General features: G+C 50.3%; 1 protein-coding gene across 1 annotated transcript in view; it reads right to left on the bottom strand.

Annotated features, from left to right (window-relative positions):
* The window catches only part of SLC6A4 (solute carrier family 6 member 4), a 35,067-nt gene that overhangs the window by 6,000 nt on the left and 5,570 nt on the right, over nt 1-23,497 (bottom strand). The window contains exons 2-13 of the mRNA XM_087825995.1: nt 13,961-14,415; nt 11,649-11,783; nt 11,021-11,240; nt 10,128-10,266; nt 9,463-9,597; nt 9,021-9,124; nt 7,981-8,108; nt 7,615-7,727; nt 6,818-6,949; nt 5,724-5,823; nt 4,227-4,327; nt 169-336 (exon numbers count right to left, since the gene is read on the bottom strand). Of these exons, the coding sequence (XP_087682121.1) occupies nt 169-336; nt 4,227-4,327; nt 5,724-5,823; nt 6,818-6,949; nt 7,615-7,727; nt 7,981-8,108; nt 9,021-9,124; nt 9,463-9,597; nt 10,128-10,266; nt 11,021-11,240; nt 11,649-11,783; nt 13,961-14,303 (1,818 nt within the window). The 5' untranslated portion in view covers nt 14,304-14,415. The remainder of the gene's footprint in view (nt 1-168; nt 337-4,226; nt 4,328-5,723; nt 5,824-6,817; nt 6,950-7,614; nt 7,728-7,980; nt 8,109-9,020; nt 9,125-9,462; nt 9,598-10,127; nt 10,267-11,020; nt 11,241-11,648; nt 11,784-13,960; nt 14,416-23,497) is intronic.

Here is a 23,497-nt window from a genome sequence, read left to right as displayed (position 1 = left end):
GATGACAGTGGCAGTCATGAGAGGCCTGCATGGTCTATGTCACATAAATATAGAAGGTGAATTTCATGTGGTGGGTTTATCTCCTTTGAATAGAACATAAGATAGCCCTTTTCTCCCCAAACCATGACCAGTCTGAGCGTGCACACACACACACACACACGCACACACCTCCTTCAGTGTCCCTGGAGTGGTGATCAGCCGGTAGGCTATATACGTGGGGATGCAGATGAAAGACGAGGTTCCTATGCAGTAGCCCAGGATGATACTCCAGTGAGGATAATTATACTGGAAAAGTCGCAGCTGCGGCGGGCTCATCAAAAAACTGCAAATGATGAACTAAAACAGAAATTCCAAGAAACATTAAAAACCTTAACGATCTCTGTGCAGCTAGAGACAGTTCTGGCACCACTACCGCCAAAGGTAAGGCTAAGATACTTTTGGGAAATGCCCAAGATGGGCTATGAACTCTGACACACACAATGCACCGATTTCTGATCCTAATTTCCTGCAAAAATAAAACAGCCAGGTGCTTATCTTGATTCCCCACCTCATCCCCTACAAGGGGGATGTGAAGACCTCAGAATGTTATCTAAGGGAGTTACAGCGCCCCCTTCAGAGCAAAGGGGAAGAGACTGGCATCCACCAGCAGTGCTTGGGCCCCTCTTGGCAGACGGTGGGGTGGAGGAATGAGCTGGGGGACCTCTCCATAGCCCTGCCAGCCCTAGGGCCTCCCCCTCCTCCCTGCTTTGCTTTCATTTCCTCCCGCATTCCTCGGCTGCGGTGGGTTTGGGTCAGATGGGAGGCACCTATGTCCAGGAGAGATAATAAGGTTCTCAGGACCTTAGGAGGACTCTGGCTGCCGGGTCTGCATTCCTTCTGCCCCCCCCCCCCCCCCCCCCCCCCCCCCGTCTGCAAGCTCTCTGCTTTCTGCATTGAGCTCCTTAGCCTGGGGCTTCAACAAGGGTGGCTGCTCAGGAATGAATGACTACCTGCCACAGGCCCTTGTAATGAGACGAATAATGGAAGGAAAGAGCAGCTTAATACACTTTTTGCTTGAAAACTCAGTGAAAATTTTGACCAGGAAAAATTCCACGGCGTGCTCCCAACACTCAGTTTATGAGTTTTCCTATTTCAGTTTGGTTTCCAGAGAGAGCGTAAATATCGATTTTTGCCCTAGTAACCACTGTGCCGAAATACTTATTGCTCTTGATTTAATTTTATTTTCTTTCATAGTCATAAAGAAGACAGTAATGTAAATTACTTGTGTGGTTAAACATCTATTTATATCTTTTTTTCTTTTTTTTGTGTGTGCAGGTAATAAAATGGGAGATTGTTAAACACACATCCATCTTCTGAGCAGTGTTATCCTAAGCCCAGGAGGAAGCTTTCAAAACAGGAGCCCGGCCAATCGCAAACCTTTCTCTGGACTTGCTCCCCTCACTCCAGACCCGGCTACTAAGGAAGATGCTTTTGGAGCAGGAGGAGGGGGGTCTGGTGAGGCGCCATCCCTGCTGCAACTCGTCTCATCTTGATGTCAGGTGTGAAATCCAACCCAGTCCAGGGAGGCCCCAAGCTCCTGTTGGGGCCGGTAAGAGTTGCTCCAGACACCCCTTCGCACATCCCAGCTTCACCCCTTTGCACGTCCAAGCCTCTCCTTGCTCGCACACAATGTTTTCTTTTTTTGTAACTTGGCTTCAGTGAAAAAAATTATTTTTAGTAAGCTACTCATTGTTTATATAAAGCAGCCTTAAAAAGCCCAGAGCAGAGGATCCGTTAAGCAAACCCACAAGTGGGAGCAGATTTGTCCCCCCCTCGTGCCCCAAGCACTCGCCCTGGCAGGACGTGAGTAAAGCCAACATCACTGCACTTGTGAGTGACGCGCCTGAAGCCAGACCCGCACGTAGGCTCTGCTGGATGGCAAGACTCACAGACAGTGCACCGAGAGTTCACCCGGCCTGCCAGACAGCAGGCAGCTCACAAAAATGAGAACAGGAAAAGCCTGGGGCCAGGATCAGGGTGAGGCGTGAGGCACTCACCTCGGGCACACCACTGGGGAGGGGGTCAAAATTTCAGGAATCAAGACGAATGATATCTGAGTGCAATATGCTAAAAAGACGGGGTCCCGCACGGCCAGATTAGGGTGAAGGGAGTGAGGGGAGTCACCCCAGTGCAGGACTGGATCTTGTCTCTATTTAAAATGCTGATATTTTGTTCATTGAGGATTTTTGTGCATTTATTTTATATATTTTTTAAAAATATGACATTACAATAGCATGTATTTTGTTTGCTGAGATTTTGGGCACCCCCTTAAATTTTATGTCCGTGTCGAGGGCCTCAGTTGCTCTCCCCAGTTGCAGCCCCGACGTCATTTCCTCCCTGCGTGGGGGATGCTAAAGTGAACAAACAGCACGGCTTCTTCCCTCAGGAACTAACCCAGCGTCTCCCCTTCCTTTGAAGAACAAACGAGAGGGTTTAAGTAGATTATGGAGAAGCACTGGTAATAATACCAATTAATAACCCGTTTAGGTCAGGACTTCGGCTTCTAGTAATGGCAGGCAAGGTGATTCAGACCAACAACCCTCTCACCGAAAACACTAAAATTTCTGGATTTAAAAAATATATATATTTTTAATGTCTCTAAAAGTGACAGGGAGTTGATGAGGTAATAAGGAGCTACCGGGCCAAGATCTAGGGGAACCATGGAGCCCAGAGCTCACTCCAGAGCCCCTGGGCCCGAGAGCTCCTGCTCCTCCGGGCGGCTTTGGTTCTGGAAACCTCCAGGGGCCCGGGGAGAGGAACTAAGTCAAGGAGGGATCCTGAGGAGAGACACAGGCGGCACTGCAAAGCAAGGCGAGCGTGTCGTTCATCTCAGATCAACGGGCTGTACAAAATGTACAAAAAATAAAGGGCTGCCCTGAGAAAGTCAGAACAGATCACAGAAAGGGCTGTTTGTAAAGAGGGGCAGGCGCAGCCGTATGCCAAACGAAAAAAGAGACGTCCTACGACAAAACGGGTGCCCAGGCGCTCCTAATAAGCCGGAGCTAGACGAAAGGCAGCCTGATGGCCTGTCTGGCTCTAAAAGATCAAAACGCCCCCTAGTCCCCAAATAAAATTACAGATCAATGAAAGACGGGGACAGCGGACCCTGCTGATGTGCACGGTGTCACTTGAGCCCAGGCTACCTCAGAGCGCACCTGGGATGTTAGCAGGAGCCTCTCCATCGCTGGGCAGGCATCTCCTTCAAACGGACACCAAGGGAAGCACGGGGCACACGCCGCAAGGATGCAGTGACCCTGGCAAGGGGGCAACCCCTGGAACCGAACTTTCTCACCCAGGTCCTTTGGCAAGAAATAGATTCTACTTTGGATTCAGGTCATGCTTGAGGACCTTCGTGTGGGGCATCTTTAGGAAAATGGACACAAAGTCACCAGGACCCTGCCCGGGGCCTCCTGAACAGCACAATAAATCGTTCCCCGGCCTTGAACAGTTCTTCACTGTCCTGTGTCCTTGGACCCTTTACTTGACATCCCTAAGCCTCAATTTCCTTAAATGTAAAACGGGCCCAGCTGGGCGTGGCTCAGCCGTTGAGCGTCGACCTAGGATCCAGGCGATCAGGATTCAATTCCTGGTCAGGGCACATGCCCTGGTTGTGGGCTCGATCAATGACTCTCTCATCATTGATGTTTCTATCTCTCTCTCCCCCTCTCCTTTCCTCTCTCTGAAATCAATAAAGATATATTTAAAAAAAAAAAAAAGTAAAACGGGGTATTAGAACTTTCCTACTTCGTGGAACTCTTGTGAGAATTAAAAAAGCAATGGGTGTAAGTTTTACACCAAGTCTGGCCTGGCGCTTAATGTTCAAGAAACGGTCTTTATCATTGTCATGGAGCAGGGGAGTGAAGCAATAAGGTGACTGAGGCCCAGACGACTCTATGGTGTTAGGAGTCAGAAGGGTGGTTAACCACGGGCCGGGGGGGGGGGGGGGGGGGGGGGGGCGGGGCACGGTGACTGGGGGGGATGCAGAGGGGCTTCCAGTCACCTTCTTGTTCCTTGGTATGGTTTTGGCTACAAAAGTGTGCTCACTATATAAAATTTCATTGAGATGTACACTTACGATTTGTACCCTTTTCTGTGTATATGTTTCACTTCAATACAATTAATTTTTTTCCACGTGTTTGAGTAGATCTTTCTCGAGGTCCAGCAGGAAAAGGGAAATGACAACTCACCAGGAGAAAGAGAGGACTGATGGCCACCCAGCAGATCCTCCAAAACCATCCAGGGCTGAAGCCCAGCATCTCCTTCACGTCGCTGCAGAACTGAGTGATGCCTACAGGCAGCCGAAAGAGAGAGAGATTGATGGACTGCAAGAGGACACGGACTGTCCGTCCGATCCCTCGATTCTCAGAGGGACAAGCGGCTCTGAAATTTCTCATGGGAGGGGCGCAGGGCACCAAGCTGGTCTGAAAGTGGGAAAGGGCAGGGACCTTGTCAGCATTGCACTTCAAAGCAAGCAACGTTCTTTCTACATAGAGTGGGAAGGTAGATGGACACCTGTGGAGAGACCTAAAGACCCTCTTGGTGCCCACACCGCCTTTCTAAGATCTCAGCGTATATTTTACTTTATTGTTACTGTAGAAAAGAAAATTACATTTTATATAGAAATGATGAACCTGCTCGACAGGGACTGACTTTGACCGTATGCCCATGTACAGGAAACTTCCTAGAGAACCTTTTAAACACAGTATGGCCCAGATGGGGGTCAAGGTTCTTCTGTAAAAGTAACTGGCTTGGTGGTGAGAAGTGACTCTGGCTGGTGAGAAACTGAGAAGGGGCCGGGAGGGTGCCCTGTGCTCGCTCCCGGAGAGCGCCCAGCAGGACCTTGGGCAGGTCTGCAGTGCTTCCCACACTTGAACTTGGTCATCTGAGTCGCTGGGGAGGACTTCTTTTAAAAAACTGGACTCATGTGCAACTTCTTCATGTTATGCGTAACGACAAACAGGCTAACGCTGTTTTATCATCATACAAACTAGGAAAAATAAGTGCATTTTCAGAATGAATTCATCTCTTCTTGGTTTTAAAGATGAAGGGAGGCGTCTCTGCAGCTGGTTGTCTTCACTTCAATTGCCTGTGCCCTCCCCACCCCCACCCAGGGGCTCCTGGGACCCCTGCCAATGGACCTTCCTCAGCTCACTGTCTGTGCTTCTGGTGGTTTCCTCCTTATCAGATTCCATCCCTGGCCAGAGGAGGTTTTCCTGGGCGGATAATCCAAATGGGAACATTCTAGCCTCTTCCCTAGAAGATAAGCTCCTACTCGGCCTCGGGGCTCTGGAGGGAGCGCTTGCTTAAGAAATTTAAATCCAGGGCCACTCCATGTGACGGTAGGATAGGTCCCCTCTGCAAATGCGTTCACTGCGCTCTAGTTCTTTGTGTTCTGTCCGGTCCTTGGAGCCAGCGGGGATCTTAGGCATCCGCTGCGGGTGAGCCGCAGGGAACAGCTTCAGCCTGTCTCCGCTGGGCAAACATTTAAACTCAGAGGGAAAAAAGTCCTCCCAAGGGAAGGAGCAGGAGACGATGACCTGTTTCTGAGGAAGGCACTCAGCTGAGCGTATCTTACAGACCCACCAGGGGGTGACACCTTGCACACTGTCCTGCCCTGTCGTGAAATCAGCCCTTCTCTGCGCTGGTGGCTGCAGGCATGTGGCGGGTGGGAGGAAGCATCTTACCATAGAACCAATACACAGCCATGGCCTCTATGAGGGCCACGGTGAGCACCGCAGGCCCCGTCGCATACTCCTCCAGCAGCTTCACCACGTAGGCCCCGCCCTGGGAAGGAGATCGGGATCCCGGTTAGAGGCCCTCTGAGGCTTTGCCCCTCTTTCCGACAGGGAGAAAAGAAGCTTCTTAATTAAGGATAATTCTGGAACACCTTGGACCTAATGTAGGTGCCTCTTGGACTGGCCTTGTCAGGGTGGGTCAGCTTCCGCCCCCTCGGAGGCCGCTCCCCTCCCCATGGAGCATCCCTTCTTGTTTCCTCTCCCCACTCAGGTTTAAGAGACAGACTCAAAAGGGCCTTGATGTATTTTCAACTTTCTTCAATTTACCAAACACCCACTGTGTACTCTACCTAGGAGAATCCAGGGCCCTAAAGACTGAATCTGGAAGAGTCCACAACACCAGACTCACCAGCACATGGGTCGCAGTTTTGCCTTCTGCCCTAACAGGCAAACCCCTTGGGTCCTGCTCAGGGACCCAGCACCCTACCGAAGCTCCACAGGCACTGGGGTCATGGCTTGAAGATGCATATCTGCAAAATGTGCCTGAGTCAGGACACAAGCCTGGGATGCCTGTGGATACTATCTGATGCCTATTTTACAGTATTAGCTTCAGCTGCCAAAAAAACAAAACAAAACAAAAAATTCCCTGGAGAGGGTCTGACTTCTTCACCTTTGCAAGTCCTCTGGAGGAGACAAGGTGACATTGCAAACATCACACTCCTGCCTCCAGATGTTCTGCACGTCAGGACATCAGGGCAATACTGCCATGAAATAAGCTGGAAAAGAAAATCTTAGTCTTTCTCCAGATATTCTGCCAAACCCAAAATCTCATTGGATCTACTGTAAAATGCCAAGGGCCTCCAGATACCGTGCACGGATTCTACAGACAGATGCCACCAGAAACAACTTTTCTTTTAATCCTGATGACAAACTTTAGCTCCAAAGCCAGGGCACTGTAGGGGATGGGAGGAAAGGAAGGGCTCCTTGTAGGGTTCTGTGGACCTCAGAGAGACTGACTCGAAGCCCAGGGCCGTGATACTCACAAAAGTCAGTGTGACCAGGGACCCGAAGAAGCTGGCAACGACCACACCGAGCACTAACCACTCCCTCCGCTTGGACCAGATGTGCGGAAACTCGTCCAGCAAGGCTGTGATCACCCCCTCCAAGCCTGCAAACTGAGAGGGACACACGAATGGTCACAGGGGAGGCTTTGAGACAAACCTGTTACCTTCTGGGACAGTGAACAGGAGGATGGGGTTAAGGCCGAGTGACCAGTCAAGCCTCTCATGACCAGTTCCCTCTACTCACCAGTCCTCCCTGGAAATATCCTTTCCTGTTTACACTGTCATTTAGAACCCATCCCTAAGGACACGAAGGAAAGAAAATACAGCACACGGAGAGGACTTTTTTTTATGTGACGTCTTTTGGGGAGACTGGTTGCACCAGAACTGCCAACTCAAAGCCGAGACTCGTTCCATGCTAAGTGCAAGGCGGGGAGCTGAAAGCTGGTGGCCGGGCCCTGAGACACAGAGTGACCTTGGCCTGGCCTTTAGCTGCTGCCACCTGGTCAAGGGACAGTGCACAATAATAACAGCTTATATATGCCGAACCCCCGGCCTGTGCTTGTGTAAATACACACACAGTCATCTCATTAGTGACTCTCTGAGGTGCTAGAGGGTTTCTATGTGCAGCCGTTGAGGAGTAAACAGGGGGCTGGGGCAGCACCTGGGGTGGCCTGGAGGGGAGGGAGTGGGTACAGCTCCCTCTTTCCCCACCTTTCCCCCTCCGTACCCCCTCCTCTCCCTCCTCCCCAGAGCCCGATCCCCTCCCACCCACTCACCGTGCTATCCAAGCCCAGGGTGATCAACATCAGGAAAAAGATGATAGCGAAGAACGTGGCCGCCGGCATGTTGGCGATGGCCTCCGCGTACGTGATGAAGAGGAGGCTGGGGCCTGAGCAGCGGGGGAGAGGGGAGAGGCCCATGGTGCACTCCAGGCCGGCACTGGAGTCGGGGGCTGCCCCACCCCACCATGGCCTGAACACCTGGAAGCAGCGGAGATCTCCAAGGCTTTAAATCTTTTTAAAATCTTTGAACATTTTTAAAGAAACATTTAGAAATAATCCAAACGTTAGATATTGAGAAGACCCAGAGAGCAGCAAAGCAATTCAATGGGATCAAGGGACCTGACAGAGCCAAGGTCCTACCTGCGTCTTTGGCCACCTCGGACACGTCTTCCTTCCTCATCTCGGCCATATAGCCAAGCACCGTGAAAATGACAAATCCTGAAACGAAGCTGGTCATGCAGTTCACCAGGCTGGTCACCAGGGCGTCTCTGGAGCAGAAAACCCAAGGGGGCTGAGACATTTGCAAGTCAGGAGTCTAAGGGGCATCTGTCTCAGGGTGTGGCAACGGTGCGCAGGCTGAGGTCACGGGGACTTCAAGCCTGTCCTGGTGTCCCTTCCCTCCTCCCAGCACCGGCCTCTCAGACTGTGGCGTCAGCCTTGAAGCACAAGCTGCCGTTATGATCGCACATAGCAGGGAGGACAGCTGGTCAGGGGTGGCCTCAAAATACTGTCCTGGTCCTGGTCGGTGTGGCTCGCTGGTTAGAGCGTCAGCCTGCACACCAAAGGGTCTCAGGTTCGGTTTCTGGTCAAGGGCGGGTGCCTGGGCTGCAGGTTCAATCCCCAGCATGGTCAGGGCACTTGCAGGAGGCAACCAATCGATCTGTCTCTCTCACATCTATGTTTCTCTCTCCCCTCCTTCCCTCCCTTCCACTCTCTCTAAAAAAAAAAAAAAAAAAAAAAAATTGATGGAAAAAATATCCTCAGATGGAGATTAACAATAAGAACAAAAAAGCAAGAAAATATATAGTTCAATCATTATACTTTTTGCACCTATATACATAAACAGATCATTACATTATAATTATGTTATCAAATCTAAACATTTAGTGTCGCAATTTTTGTAAACCTGCTTTAGAATTTCTTAATTATTATTTTTTTAATATACAGAGACTCACAAAACAGAAGTGGCCAGAGGCCTCTCTCAACCCCTGAGTGACCCAGATGAGGCTCCGACCACAGGTGAATTGGTCAGGGACGTGTGTCACCCCTGAGGGTCAGAGTGTCCGCATGGCCTGAGCCCAGCCAGGTTTGCAGCCATTGGTTCAATCACCTTCCTTCAGACCAGCTGACTTACACTCACCCCACTTTTAAGCTTTGCTTGGGGGACCCCCAATACTCACTGATAACAGTTGTTGTTGAATTTGTTATAACTAGCAAAAGCCAGTAGGACCCCAAAGCCAGGACCAAGAGAGAAGAAGATCTGAGCGGCAGCATCCACCCACACCTGGAACACAGCAGGGGTAGGGTGAGGGCTGGGGCCTGGTCTGACCCCCTCCTGCCTCCACGTAGCTATGTGCAAACACAGAGAAACAGCTCTCAAGGCTCAGTCCTCGGATGGCCACATACCGAGTGCAAACAAACACAATTTCTCTTCCTCTCATATGGCAGAAACCAATCCAGGGGCCTCAGCTGTACTTTGCATGCCTGCATTTCTGACTCAAAGCACCATCGCATACTTGCTACTATATCCAAATTTTAGTTGTTGCTCCTGCCCTATTCCGAGGACTAGTTTCACTTAGTAGAATAACAGATGGGTGCACGCGATTTTCCTCATTGTCTTACCCCTGTCTCCAGGAGTTTCTGCCAGCTGGGTTCCAAGTAGAAAAGAACACCCCTCCAGGCTCCAGGGAGGGTGGCCCCCCTCACCAGCAGGATCAAAAGGATGACATAAGGGAAGGTGGCTGTCACCCATACCACCTGTGAGGGAGGGAACACAGGTGATCATCACGTGGATGTTGGTGTCTTTTATTCTTGAAAACCTCCAAGAAAGGACATCTACCTCTCTTCTCTTCTCTGTAATTTCAGGAGGCAGGGTGGCGTGGCAGAAAGATCACAGCCTTTAGAATCCGACAGGGATCTGAGTCACTGCTTGCTGGTACTAACTACCTCTACACCCCTCCCCACCCGTCAAGCGGGGAACGTATCTAGCAGGAATAGTCAAGCAGCCACTGAACATGGTCCATGAGGGATTTTTAATAAATTATTGCCACTATTATTAATTATGACACTACCAGTGGGTTAAAGGAATTTTTTAAAAATGTAATGGTTCTTGGGATTGGCCCATTTCTCAAACTTTCTAACAGATTTGGTGGAGAGAGATTGAGATCATCTGGTGTAGAAGGAAACAATGACCCCAGGTCTGTGGCTGTCTGGGCTACTGACTTCTGAGTCTGAGACCCTCTAGGGCCCCTGGGCAGGCCTGGATCAGCAGTCAGATCCCTCCTTACCTTGCCAGATGTTTTGACTCCTTTCCAGATGCTAAAGTAGATAACAGTGAAGATCAGCATGATGCAGAGGACAAGCTGCCAGCTGATGCCCCCCAGGTCCTGGAGTCCCTTAGACCGGTGGATCTGCAGGACATGGCGCCTGGAGTGAAAAAGAAAGGAAGGCCCATGAGATGGTCTGAACAGTGACCTGAGCACACAGCCGGTGATACCTGGAGGAGGTGCCAAGGGAAGGAATGGACACAGAGCTGCAAGCACAGAGTGGTCAGTAAGTCTCAACAAGAGCTGAGGTTGGCTCTGCCCACCGTGAAGGGGAGACCAGCACACTCAGCCGACCAGCCCGCAGGCAGCCTTCCAGGGCTCTCCTTTCCTGGCTCAGACCTGACCAACCAGGAAACATGACCAGCATGACTGGCTTTAGGGCACATGAGGATTCGTATGTGTGGGCAGTGAGCCCCTTCCCCACCCCAAATAAGTACTCTCTCTGGGCTGCCATTGCCTGAAATCCCAGCATTAAAAAATACTCCCTACTCCAGGCATCTTCTTCCAAAGTGTAGATCCCACCTACGAAGTGAGCACATGAAACCAGGAACTATGTGAATAGTTTCAAACTGTGAAATGGTCAGAGGCTTGGCTCCCATGACACCAGCTGAGAGGAGGGCCTCAGAAGAAGGGCGGTTATGAAGCAGGGGAGTAATTTTGGATCGTGAAGGTGGGGATCATCCTGGGCACGTTGGAGCCGCCTGGCATGGCGCATCGGAAAGGACCGGACGGCACAGAGGGCCAGGTCATGGAGCTCTCAAGGTAGAGTCCCCCAACTCCAGATCTGGCCTGGGCCAAACCCCAGGGGTGTGGCCTGCCCTCAACAGACCACCCCCTCACTTACAGGCACTTACGTGTAAAATTCCTCTGCAGGGGACGTGGAGTGGAGTGTCCAGGTGATGTTGTCCCCTGAGAAGTAGTTGGTGCAGTTGCCAGTGTTCCAGGAGTTCTTGCAGCTGGTCCAGGGCAGCTGGTCGGTGAGCGAGGAGATGAGGTAGTAGAGCGCCCAGGCCATGATGGTGTTGTAGTAGGAGGCGATGTAAAAGGCAATGATGCAGATGGCGTAGCCGATCCCTGGGGCGGGGAGGCCAGTGTAAAAGGCAGCCCAGCAGTGAGAGACTGAACCCGGCATTGGAGGCACAGCGGGGGGGGGGCTGCTACTCAATCATTCCCCCAAAGGATCCAGGAGGTGGTGGGCAAGTGGCAATGTGGTAAATAACTTGTACGTATTTACAAGGTTACACGGTGCTGTTAATGCTTTAACATCTTTACTATTTAGCTTAAATGATCATTTATTCTGTTTTCCCTTTAACAATCGCATACCACTCGAGCAGTCAGAAACTTAAGTACTGTACTCAAGTGATCTCCCAGGCTTAGCGAAGTCTTAACTGATTCCAGGAGGTCCCCAGCTCCCGCCCACTGATGGAAATCACCGACGCCTTGGAACACTCGCCCACCCACCCACTCAAGCCTTTCAGTTACCTTTGAAAATCGGGCAGATTTTCCTCCATATTGAAATGCATCCGTTTCGGTGGTACTGGCCCAGCGCAAGCTCCATGTAGAAGAGTGGAATGCCCCCAAAGATGGCCATGATGGTGTAGGGGAGGAGGAATGCCCCTGAGGCAGATGAAAGACAATTTTACTCCTGCCCGCATCTGCGCCAGGACGGCCCAACTGATCTGCACGCCAGGGGCCACGCCGAGAATCCCAGAGCCATCTGGTGCTCGGGCGTCACGAAGCCACCTTATACCGAGTGTGCGCACACTGTGCTCACACCCCGAGGACTTCCTCCCCTACAAAATCACAGGGTTGAGGACAGCCAGCCATCATAATCACTTGTGGGCTTAAAACACATACCCACCCAGACTTCCTGAAGCCAAAGCTCCAGGTATGGGAACAACAACAAAAATGGGAAGCTCTCCAGGTGACTGATGTCACCAGTACAGGGGCCAGCATTGGGGACTTTTGGAACGAAACTCCTGTGACAACCTGTAGACTCTATAGAACAGCTACTACTGAATTAGTATCTTTATCAATATTACCCCTGACTCCGTACAGTTGATTACTGATATTTAGCTATTTTCCTTAATTCCATTGAATTATGAGCCAGAATGCTCCCTCCTGAGTCACTTCTCGGGTGTGCCTGAGAAGGGAAGTTTGTCACAGACTGAGAGAGGGTGGAGCTTCTGCATCTCTGGCGATGCCGGTCTCTCCTGGCTCTTGTGGCTGAGGCAGAACGTGGAAATGCCAAGTTAAGGATTGCTCACCTGTAGCCTGAGTTTTATTTTTATTTTATTATTATTTTTAAATATGTCTATTGATTTCAGAGAGAGGAAGAGAGAGGGAGGGAGAGAGAGAGAAATATCAATGATGAGTCATTGATCAGCTAGCGGCCTTGCACGCCTCCTACTGGGGATCGAGCCCGAAACCCGGGCATGTGCCCTGACAGGGAATGGAGCCGTGATCTCCTGGATCCTAGGTCGATGCTCAACCCCTGAGCCACACCAGCCGGGCTACAGCCTGAGTTTTAGCCCAAAGGATGGGTCGGCTTGTCTTTCCCAGAAAACTTTCCCTCGCATAAAGTGCTTTGACCCTAGAAACCTGAAGTCAGTGCTGCTCAGAAAGGTCCCACCTAATTTACAATCACTCTGGGGAAATCTGGATTGAGAATAAGAACCGCGTTGTGTTCTCTTGGTGGCATTTGCCTAAAGGGTTTGCTTGCCTGGCTTCACCGTAGGGAATGAGTGCAGGGGAAATTGCACCCAGTGACCCAGCCCCTTAACTAATGCTCAGGCTAAGGGGGCGTCCTCCCAAGCTGGAGATAAGGTGCTTCCAGTCTCTGCTCTTCCCAGGCCCGGATTGCTGGGTTCTCCCGTCCCCAGAACAGGAACTGCCTCTGCGGCTGCATGGACCATGGCCCTTAAAAGCAGCAAAGACAGGCAGCTCTGTGTCAGGCCAGGGACACAAATTAATTACCTCCCAACCCTCATTCTAGCTCCCCTCCCAAATTTTTTGCAGAGCTCCTGTCGAAATAAATATTGACTGATTTGCCTCCCATCACTTGTCCTTTCCTATTCTGAGAGCAAGCCCAGTGTGTCAGCACAGAGGCCCCAGCCAACTCACTCCTCTCTGGGGATCCCACATCCATGCCCACAGGCAGCTACTAATTTTTCATAATCAATAAGTTAACTGCTCTGGAGCCCTTGGGGGTAGAAGAAGGAACAAGAACTAGTCTCTGGCCTCAAAAAATCTAACCCTCTTGTCGGAGATACACGCACGGTTTGGGGTCAGCATTAACGTCATGCTGTGGCTGGGTTCAGCTCTAGATCATGCCCGGAATATAACTTAGGACTCGGGACCTGAGTTGACACCCTTCTCTGATCTCACCCAGGTCCAAAGGCCCAGAAGGGTCTGGACCCTGGGGCTACCTCCCAATTTTCCCCTAGACAGATCTCCCCTCTCTGGACTCCTCTGAGCAAGAGTGAAGGAGCTCGGCACAGGGCTACTGGTCATGCCCACATCTCGCTCGCTGTGTGGAGTGGGGCTTGGATAATGCAGGGATGGGGAGGGGCCCTTCAACAAATGCGACACTAATAGTGCTGAAATCTGCTAAGATCCGGCGAGGGAGATTTTGTCCTAATTCATAACCCAGACAGCCTCAGACATGCACTTCAAGAGTGCTGGCTTACTGGGGACTTATCTTTTAGATAAGCTTCTAAGTCTAACCAGTCACGTTCCCAGACTCACGTAGTTAAACAAGACAGAAAAGATTGCTCATGGCCCATGATACTGACCCCCTCCATTCTGGTAACAAATGTAGGGAAAGCGCCAGACATTGCCCAGGTCCACAGCATAGCCAATGACCGACAGGAGGAAATCCATCTTCTTGCTCCAGGTCTCCCGTCCCCCTTGGTGAACCTCCGCCACTAGGGCGGTGCTGGCAGCCGGGGTGGAGTGCTGAGTGTCATCTCCTGCACTGGGGCTCGGTACCGCTGAGTACCCATTGGTGATCTGGCTGGACTCCACTTTCTCCCCAGAGGCAGGGACACCCTTCCGTAGAACTCCATTTTCCTGACAGTCTTCGCCATCCTTATACTCTGACAGCTCCTTCTGGGAGTTTAAGGGCGTGGTCTCCATCCTGCTGTCTAGTAGATGATACTGACGCCCATCTGCAGAGAACCTGAACTGAATTCTTGGTGCACGGTCTGTGGGGGTTCCTCAGAGCTTTATATTAATGGGATTGAGGGCTCTGTTGGAAAGGAACAGAGAGAAAGGAGAACAGAATTAGGCATTTTACTTGGCTTTGGTATTAACTCATCATGCCTTTTTTATCTTAATCCCCTCACCTTTTTCACCCAGTCCCCCCAACTCCCCACCCCTCTGACAGCTGTCAGTCTGTTCTCTGTATCTATGAGTCTGTTTCTATTTTGTTTGTTAGTTTATTTTGTTCATTAGAGTCCATAAGTGAAACCATATGGTATTTATCTTTCTCTGACTGGCTTATTTCACTTAGCATAATACTCTCCAGGTGCATTCATGCTGTTGCAAAAGGTAAAATTTCCTTCCTTTTATACAGTCGAGTAGTATTCCACTGTGTAGATGTACCACAGCTTTTTTATCCACTCATCTACTGATGGGCACCTGGGCTACTACCAAATCTTGGTTGTTGTAAATAATGATGCAATGAACACAGGGGTGCATATATTCTTTCGAATTAGTGTTCCAGGTTTCTTTGGATATATTCCAGAAGTGAAATCACTGGGTTGTAAGGCAGTTCCATATCTATTATTATTATTATTTTAGTCATCACTGGAGGACATGCTTAGAGATAGGAAGGGAGAAAGAAAGAGAGAGAGAAACATCAATCGGTTACCTTCCATATGTGCCCTGACAGGGGATTGAACCCGCAACCCAGGTATGTGCCCTGAAGAGAATCGATGTGGCAACCTTTCGGTGCACCGGGCAACATTCCAACCAACTGAGTCAATCTGGTGGGGCAAGGCAGCTCCATTTTTAATTATTTGTGGTAACTCCATACTGCCTGCCAAGATCTCCCTTGTGAAGCTAATTGGATCCTGCTCTGATGTCAAAAGCTGGCCACTGGGTGTGTTGCTTCTTGAGCCTCTTGGAAAGGATTCTGATGCCAGCCAATGTCAGACGCTGTCTGTGACTGGTCCTGGGCAACCTGTTTGGAGCTACAAAGCAATTCACAGTTTGAGGCTGCCTCTGCTGGGCTTGGGTGTGTGCAAGAAGGACCAAGCTGTGTTTTTACCAGGACTGGGCCCAATGGCAGGTCAGCAAAAGTCCCAAGGCACCCTGGGATCCACTTTAGCCTGCCTCCGCCTGCCAGCTGCCAGTTAGACTCAGTCACTGAAAGAACCCCTGTGGGTATTCAAGTGCATAAGATAGGTTCTCAGTGAGCACCAGGTAGGGGCAAATGGTGTTCACCAGATTGATATAGGTTCAAACTCTGTGCCAGTGCTAGGCCACTCAACAAATATCCCAGGGTATACCAAGTCTAGCTGCCACCTGTTGGGTGCCTGCACACCTTTGTGGTGGGGTGGAGTCTAAAGGTGTCATTAGGGTGAGGCCAGCAGAGTTTATTAGGCCCAAGTATACCAAGACTTAGCCATATGAAAGGAGGGCTCTGCACCACTTGGGCATGTGGGGAGAAATGGCCCCCATCTTAGAGCCACATAACTCAGTCTGACTCATATCCTTCCAGGAGCCCAATCTAAGCAAGGCAGGACCACTGGGAGTAAGGAGAATGAGGTTAGTGGGATCTCCCATAAGGGGATGTGCCAGTCAGGCTTGGGGAAGGGGGAAGGTAGGGTGACTGGTCCCTGCCCCAAAGCCACACAACTGAGTCTGTCCTAGATTCTTCCCAGACCTCCTGAGGATCCTGAGCTTGGCAGGGTAGGGCCACCAGGATTCAGGAGGATGGGGCCGGGGGATCCTGGAGAGTGGAGCTAGCAGATCTCCCATGAGTGGGAGACACCAGTCAGGTTCATGGAAAAGTGGGGGGAATGGCCCCCACCCCAAAGCTACACAACTCAGTCACTGACATCCCCTGAGCCTGTCTAAACCTCTACACTCTGCCTCAGGTAGCTGACTCCTCAGTAGGGTGCAAGCTCTGCAGTGTGGGGCTACAGGGAATACAGAGGGTTGGGCTATTGCATTTCCCCAGGCTGATGCTGTATGGAGGGGAGTGCTCCACCCAAGAAAGATGGTGTCTGTGGTGTAGGAGAGGATCTCAGCACAGGGATCCTCGCAGCTGTCCCTTCAGCTCTCTCCCCAGAGCCATAAGCCCCAGTTGCACCTCTCATGACTCTAGTCCGCTCCTCCCTCCCTCCCTCCACCAGAGCTTAGGATGAGTCGCTGCAAATGAGATTTTGTCTGTTGGCCCATTAAGAGTGTGCCTGTGTCTTTAGCAGGCTCCTGTCTCTCCCTGGTAGACAGAATTCTCGCTGATTTTCACAGCCAGATGTTATGTGGGTGCCTCTTCCTGGCCCTGGTGCTCTGGGCTGGGGAGCTCGGCTTGCGGTTGAGACCCCACGCTCCTCGGGGGGAACATCTGCAGCTGAGAATCCCTCTGGAACCTCAGCCATCGCCCATGGGAGCGGGGCCAGCCCTTGCTGCATCTCCGCCCTTCCTACCAGTCTAGATGTGGCTTCTTCTGTGAATCCTTGATTATAAGACTTCTGTTCAGCTAGTCTTCAGTTGGTTATTAAGGCTGAATGTTCTATGTTTCAGTTGTAATTCCAGGTTGGTCCTGGGAGGAGGTGAGTGTGACGTCCACCTACTCCACTGCCATCCTGGATCTGCTCACCATACATCTTAAACTACACTAGTTAATGGGGTGACAAATGCATCTGTTAAATGTGAGACAGCCTATTTTCTATATGAGAATCAACTGCATTTTTCAACCTATGCAAGGCATCAAATCACAGTCAAGCACCTTGAAAAGGAAAAAACATAACAAATAAAAATAGACAGTGAATCGCCAAGGTCCTGGCAGGCTCTATTTAAGGACAAAGTATTGGCTTTACTTTGGGACTGGACTCTCACGCTGGAGTTTACCAGTAACTCAGAAGAACATAAGAAGAGGGCTCACACTTCAACAAAGCTCCGGAGGACAGGCCTTGTCCTGGATGCTGCGCCAGGAAAAGAGTAACAAATACAGAGACGGTTCCCGCCTGCAAGTAGGTAAGGACAGTCCTCTCCATCATTTAAGCTGAACACTCAAAGCATATTTCATGTAAACGATAGATGTGACTGAAAGAGATAAAGAGCATAGGACAGAGGCGAGAAGGCCGCCTTCTGTGAAGCACCCCAGCCCCCGAGCCGTGGAGTGTTCACTCTCCCTGCTGCCCAGCTCAGAGGAGCCTTTGGGCAGCTTCTAGCTGCTTCTGGCTGCGTTCGGTGCATCTGTGCTTCTTTCTATGTTCCCATCATGTCTCTGCAAGTCCTGTCGGGCCTTACACGGCGCTGCTGCTCCCCACTCATTCTTCTTGCCACTCTCAGCAACTCCTGTGGCTAATCCACTTGTTACTTTGCAACAGTGGGCAGTGGAGGCACCTCTCATCCGCGCCAGCAGAGCCAGGGAAGGGAATTCGGCAGTTACAGATGCCAGCATGGCTGGTATCTCTGTCCCTACCCATCGTGGTGGGGAGGACTGGGCCAGGGACCCCAAACCTTGGCCCAGTGGACTGGGATGCCCAGAAGTCAGTTCAACTCTCTCTCCTCTGGACTGATGTCTGAGACCTTTTGGACTTGAACCTATGGCCTGTTATGAAGTAGTTAGCAACCAAAATCTTCCAGCTAACTTCATTTCTTCTGGGCCTGAACTTTTCAAACTCTGGAGGCAGTTTGGGATTTGAAGCATGTCTCTGCTTAGCTCGGATCACATACCCTTCTAGCAAAAGACGTCCAGGGATGACTGCCACCCCTATCTGTAACTGCAAAGATTTATCCTGATCTTGCAAAGCCAACGGTCAGAGGATGGCTAGGTATTGGTAGCTAATAAATGTGCCAGTGCACGTGCCTTGGCTACTTTGGGCTTCTAGTAAATATAACTTACCTATCCACACATGGGAACGTAAAGACAAAGCCATAATGGGTTAAAAATTAGAACACAAAGTAGTAGATTCACACTGATGACTATGTTAAATATTGGCAAGGATTAGACATGAACACCCAGGGAGACAAGAAATTGGAGTTTTATGTTTGTTGGGTTCTTTTTTCTGTGCAGTAGAAAGTAAAAATTTTAAAGGAATTGATTGTTGCAAAAATATTAGAGCAACAAGAGAGAAACGAGCTCTATGAAGCCAGTGTGTGCGTGTGTGTGCATGTGTGTTTAAGGGGGTCAGGTAGGTGTCCTGGGTTCTATCTTATCTCGTTTGGCCCCCATCCCTGACCTGATCCTGGGCTAGGATACAAACACCACTCATAAAAGAATACAAATTTCTGACAAAGAATTATATAGATAAAACCCCATTCTTCTCATGTTTATGGTGCTGTCCAGCCCCTCCCTGTCCCTCCTTCCCGGGGACCTCAACTAGACTTGATGAACTTTTAAAATAACCACACATCCTCTCATTCACCGTAACTAACTATAAGGCCAAGGAATCTTTTTTTTTTAGTTCATTTCTTTAAAGAGAGATGATGAGATGTCAATATATTTAAATATGCAGCTAACTTCACCCTGAGCTTGGCGGTCCCTGGCTGTGTTGTTTGAAGAAGGCCTCGGCACTCCTCTCTGGCCTATATCAACAACACTCTTTCCACATTAAACACTGAAGAACTGGAAGACCAGATGGCAGAGATAAAGAGCTTACGAAGGTGACGTGCAGCCAGATGGCACTCAGTGACAGAGCCTGCCCCCGACTGAGGCGCCCCTTGCCTGATCTTTCTTTCTCTACCTTCAAAATTTTACTCAAAAATTTCTTCGTCCTATCTTTCCTCTCATCTAAACTGAAGCTCAAAGAGCAAAGCATCACCCGACCTTTCTCCGGCGGGTGCACCAGGGTCGATGGAAGGGAAACATCGTCCATCTCCGAGGATACAGTGTAGAGGAATGAACATTTAGCCACACCAGTGATTCCTCGCCTCCCTGCCACAGGTGTCAAGTGGTTTGTTCTAGATTTCATTCACTTTCTCCCTCGGGGCCCCTGCAGGGAAGTTGGAAAATGTGTGTGTTCGTGAACTTTTGGGGGACAATGTGTGTTCATTAGGGCCCTAGGGGCTCAGCCCCCAAGGCATCTGATCTTGATTTCTTGGTAACTGTCCTGAGCAGCTTCCACAAGAATATACACTATCCTTTACTTTTTCCTGAGCATTACAAAGGTCTTGTTTCCTAAAATACCCCCAGCATTTAAAAAATATATATATATATATATCAGCAGGCTGAAATGGCCCAAGTCTTAAGAAAACCTGTTAAGAGCATCCCTCAGCCGACTCAAGACTTCAGGTGACTCAAGACCTCAGGTTGCCTCTCCCAGAGGTTCGTCTCTCTGCATCCAGCTCTGCTTCCTGGGATTCTCCTATGGAGCTCCCACCCCTGATCATAGAACCTGAGGTGCAAACACCTAAGTCACAGCCACTTGAAGCCACCAAACTGGTAGAGATGCACACCTTTTCTTCAACTCATCCAACGAGGAGAAAACCCCTCCCCGTTACTAATGGGGCTGGCCGGGAGCGGACGGCCTGGCCTGGGCCCCCTTCTCCTGCGGGATGCTGCATCCTGACTCCTTTCCCGCGTTCCTGATTCTGCAGCGCACTGACCAGCTTTTTCTACGGAGACCAGCAGATAGCAACGATTGAGAGCAAGCTGGCCCAGGAGTATAGAAGCAAGAGTTAAGGTTGGTTTCCAAGAATGCTCTCTTGAAAGTTTTCTTTTTTAAAAAGATATTTTTATCCTGCTGGGTAGAGAGATTGCAAACGAGGTCAATATTATAGCTGTGACCTCCTCCAGGCAGGCTTTGAGTTTCTCCGTGGCCAGAAAAATCCCCAGAAGCCTTCCTTTGCACCTTGAATGCACGCCGTTGTCCCAGGCCGAGCAGGGACAGGCCGTGCGTGGGTGGTGCCGAGTAACCCAGCTCCTGGGTGGGATGCCAGCTTGCCCTGCAGGAGCCTCAGCCCCCACGTCTCCACACCGGAGGGGCAGCGCAGGGGGCCGCGCGGGGGCTGACGGTCGACTTCCAGCTCACCCTCCTTCTCTCAGCCCAGGGAGGGGGCTAATTCACCCCCCGCCCCCAGTAAGAAGAATTGTTTCTATTTAAACTTCTGATCAAATCTCCCTTCTTCTTTCCACAAACCCTGTCTAAGTAGCCAGGGGAACCAGTCTCTGAACAAGCCTGTAATTACAGTCACGGTGATTAGTCATGGAACCTCCCAGTTCTTTGGAAACGCCAGTCCCTACAGGTCCCCTGGATGCACATCAGCACATTCTAAGCAGAAATACGACAGAAATGTTGGACTTTGACTTCACGTGTCGAGATCGAAGTAAGTTCATTTCTCAGGATGCTCAGTTTCCATTTCAAAAACAAAACAAAACCACCATGAATTATGGGTTCACCACTGAGATAAGATTAATTACAGGTCATAGACCATGTAGCAATTTGCATTCTCTATTCAGAGAGAGTCTAAAGGTCCCAAGACACCTACCAAGGGCGATAGGAACTACGGAGCTCCGGCACCAACCAGCGCAGTAAACACCAAGCCTGGCCCTCTGCCACGGGTCAACCCCGATTGGCAGTGACGTGCAGTGTGCCTACTATGTGCTGGAATCTTGGAGACAAGGCAGGCACAGTCCCGCCTTCAAGGCGTTCACGGTAAAGGCCAAAATCTGGCTGGTGGGAAAAAGAACAGGATGCTGGAGGAGGGAGAGGCTGGCAATGCTTTTAGAGCTGATGTACCTTCCACTGGAGACTTGACGGGGCACGTTCAGATGCCTCACATTTCTGGCTTCCAACTGCCCTCGGGCTTTACAGTTCTTCCTTTTGTTGGTATCCACAGCCTCTGTCACAGGGCCCTGAATTTTTTTTAATGCAGATATGTTTACTGATTTTAGAGAGAAAGGAAGGAAGGGAGGGAGGGAGAGAGAGAGAGAAACATCTATTGGTTCCTCCCGTGCACACGCCCCGACCGGGGATTGAACCTGTGACCCTTCAGGGCACAGAACACACTCCAACCAACCGAGCAAGCCTCCTGGCAGGGCAGGGCCCTGAATTTAAGTTGATTCTGGCTCACAAGCTCCACCGTGTAAGAAGGGGGTTCGTACTTACGGAAGGGAATTTTTTCTTTTTTTATTCACATCTGCGGCTTTATTTAATTTTTTCACGGTAAAGGCAGGGCCAAAATCAAAACCTCTGAACTTAAGCTTTCAACCTGAAAGAATCAAAGAGTTGCTAGAATTCTAAAGTCGCTTCTGTAAAGCAAATGTTATCCCTCTGAGTACTAATGGGCTACACTGAATATATAATGCGATTATCTGACTCTTAACTGCTGAGCTCTCTGAGGTGTGAGTGTCATAGGTCGGAAGCCACAGGGACTCCTGCCTCGCCTGCCAAACAAAATAAAGAGACTTTTGGATCTGAGTGAAGAGAGTAGAGAAAATCTGCTTCTTTTTGGACGTAAGGGGTAGAAATGAACTCCACAATCACAGCCATCTCCTTATCCAAAGAACTCCTTGTATGAAACAGTAGACAGTTTTTCTGGAGAGGAATTAAACGGGCTAAAATCCCCAGGGCATTTGGGCCAGTTACCATGAGAAAGAAAGAGGATCTAGATCCAGAACTTTCTCTGCCTGGAAGAAGAAAGCTTCGAGCTTCTCTCCACACAGAGTGTAACATCTGGAGGATCAGCCATTTGTGGAGGGATTGAGATCATTCCAGAGGTTAGCCAAAAGCACAACGGATTATTCATTTTGACTTTAAGAAAAAGAAATGGATTTGGCCTAGATAAGCATGCATGGCCTTCCTGTAGTGAACACGAACAGACTAACCTAGACTAACCAGCCTCCTGGGGCATCACTGAACAGTTCCTGTGTCCACCCCTCACGGCTCGCCTGTCTCACAGATCCGCACCGGCTATGTGACTTTGGCAAGGTTTCTTAACCTCTCTGAGCTTCCATTTGCCTCATGTATAAAACAGGCCATTGTGGGAATGAAATAAAAGTATGACAAATACTTAACTCAGTGAGTTGATGGTCACTACGCCACCACACATATGGCACTCACCCATTCTGCTTTTCTACTTCACACTCCAGTCAGGGAAACTGAGGCCTGCGGGGTTAAGTGATTCATAGCCCAGTGCACAACCAGGGGACAGCTTGAGCCAGAAGCCAGGCCTCCATCCCCTTCGCGGGCGCTCGCTGCTTCGGGCTTGCCCCTCTCGATCGGTGGCTGGGCGTCACGGGAAACTTGCAAACAGCAGGCTTCTGGGCTGCTCTCCCAGAGATTTTAATGCAAGAGATCCGTGAACGTGCTGAATTTTAAAAAGCACTGCAGGTTGTCAGGGGCAGGAAGGCCACCGAGCGTGCCCAGTGCATTCTCACCCACACCTTTGCTCTCCAGTTACCCCGCAGCCTCTGAGGCCTGGCCGAACTTTCTATCCCCCGCCCTCCACGGCGCTTCCTCTCACCACCCCAGCCCAAGATCTCTCCCTCTGCTCCATCATTTGTCATTGATTATCGGGTCTCGTTAGCTTTTGCCCGTTTGTTTGTTTGCCGTATCTTGGCTCTGCATTCCCCTGGAAGGGGGGGCCATGGCTTCTACACCTCTGGGTTCAATACTTGCTGAACCCGTGTGTGCACAGCCCCCAGCACAGAGCGTCTGTTTCGGATTTTCTGGGCACAGGGCCCCCAGAAGCACAGCTGTGATGCGGGCAGGTTTGAGCCTCAAGCGAGACACCCCTCTTCCTTCCCCAGGGTCCCTTGGGGGCAGAGAGAAGACTGTCACCAATGAAAAATTTAAGGGACTGCCCTAGCCGGTGTGGCTCCGTGGTTAGAGTGTAGGCCTGTGCTCCAAACAGTCTCCGGTTTGATTCTGGGTCAAGGGCAAGTACCTGGGTTGCGGGTTCGATCCACCACGTGCGGGAGGCGACCACCTATCGATGTGTCTCTCTCACATCGACGTTTCTCTCTCTCTCTCCCCCTCCCTCCCTTCCACTCTCTCTAAAAAAAATTAAAAAGTATCAATGGGAAAAATATCCTCAGGTGAGGATTAACAAAACAACAATTAATGTACTCTGACTGGAAAAGCCTGACACGTTCTGGATTACAGACGAGCACAGGTTTTGCTTTGTAGACTTTGAAACAAGTACCGGTGGGC

Source organism: Miniopterus natalensis, chromosome 17, assembly GCF_054644295.1.
Source record: "Miniopterus natalensis isolate mMinNat1 chromosome 17, mMinNat1.hap1, whole genome shotgun sequence".
In the NCBI taxonomy this organism is placed as follows: Eukaryota; Metazoa; Chordata; class Mammalia; order Chiroptera; family Miniopteridae; genus Miniopterus; species Miniopterus natalensis.
The sequence above is the reverse complement of the archived record's forward strand: the minus strand, read 5'-3'. Positions and strand labels throughout refer to the sequence as shown.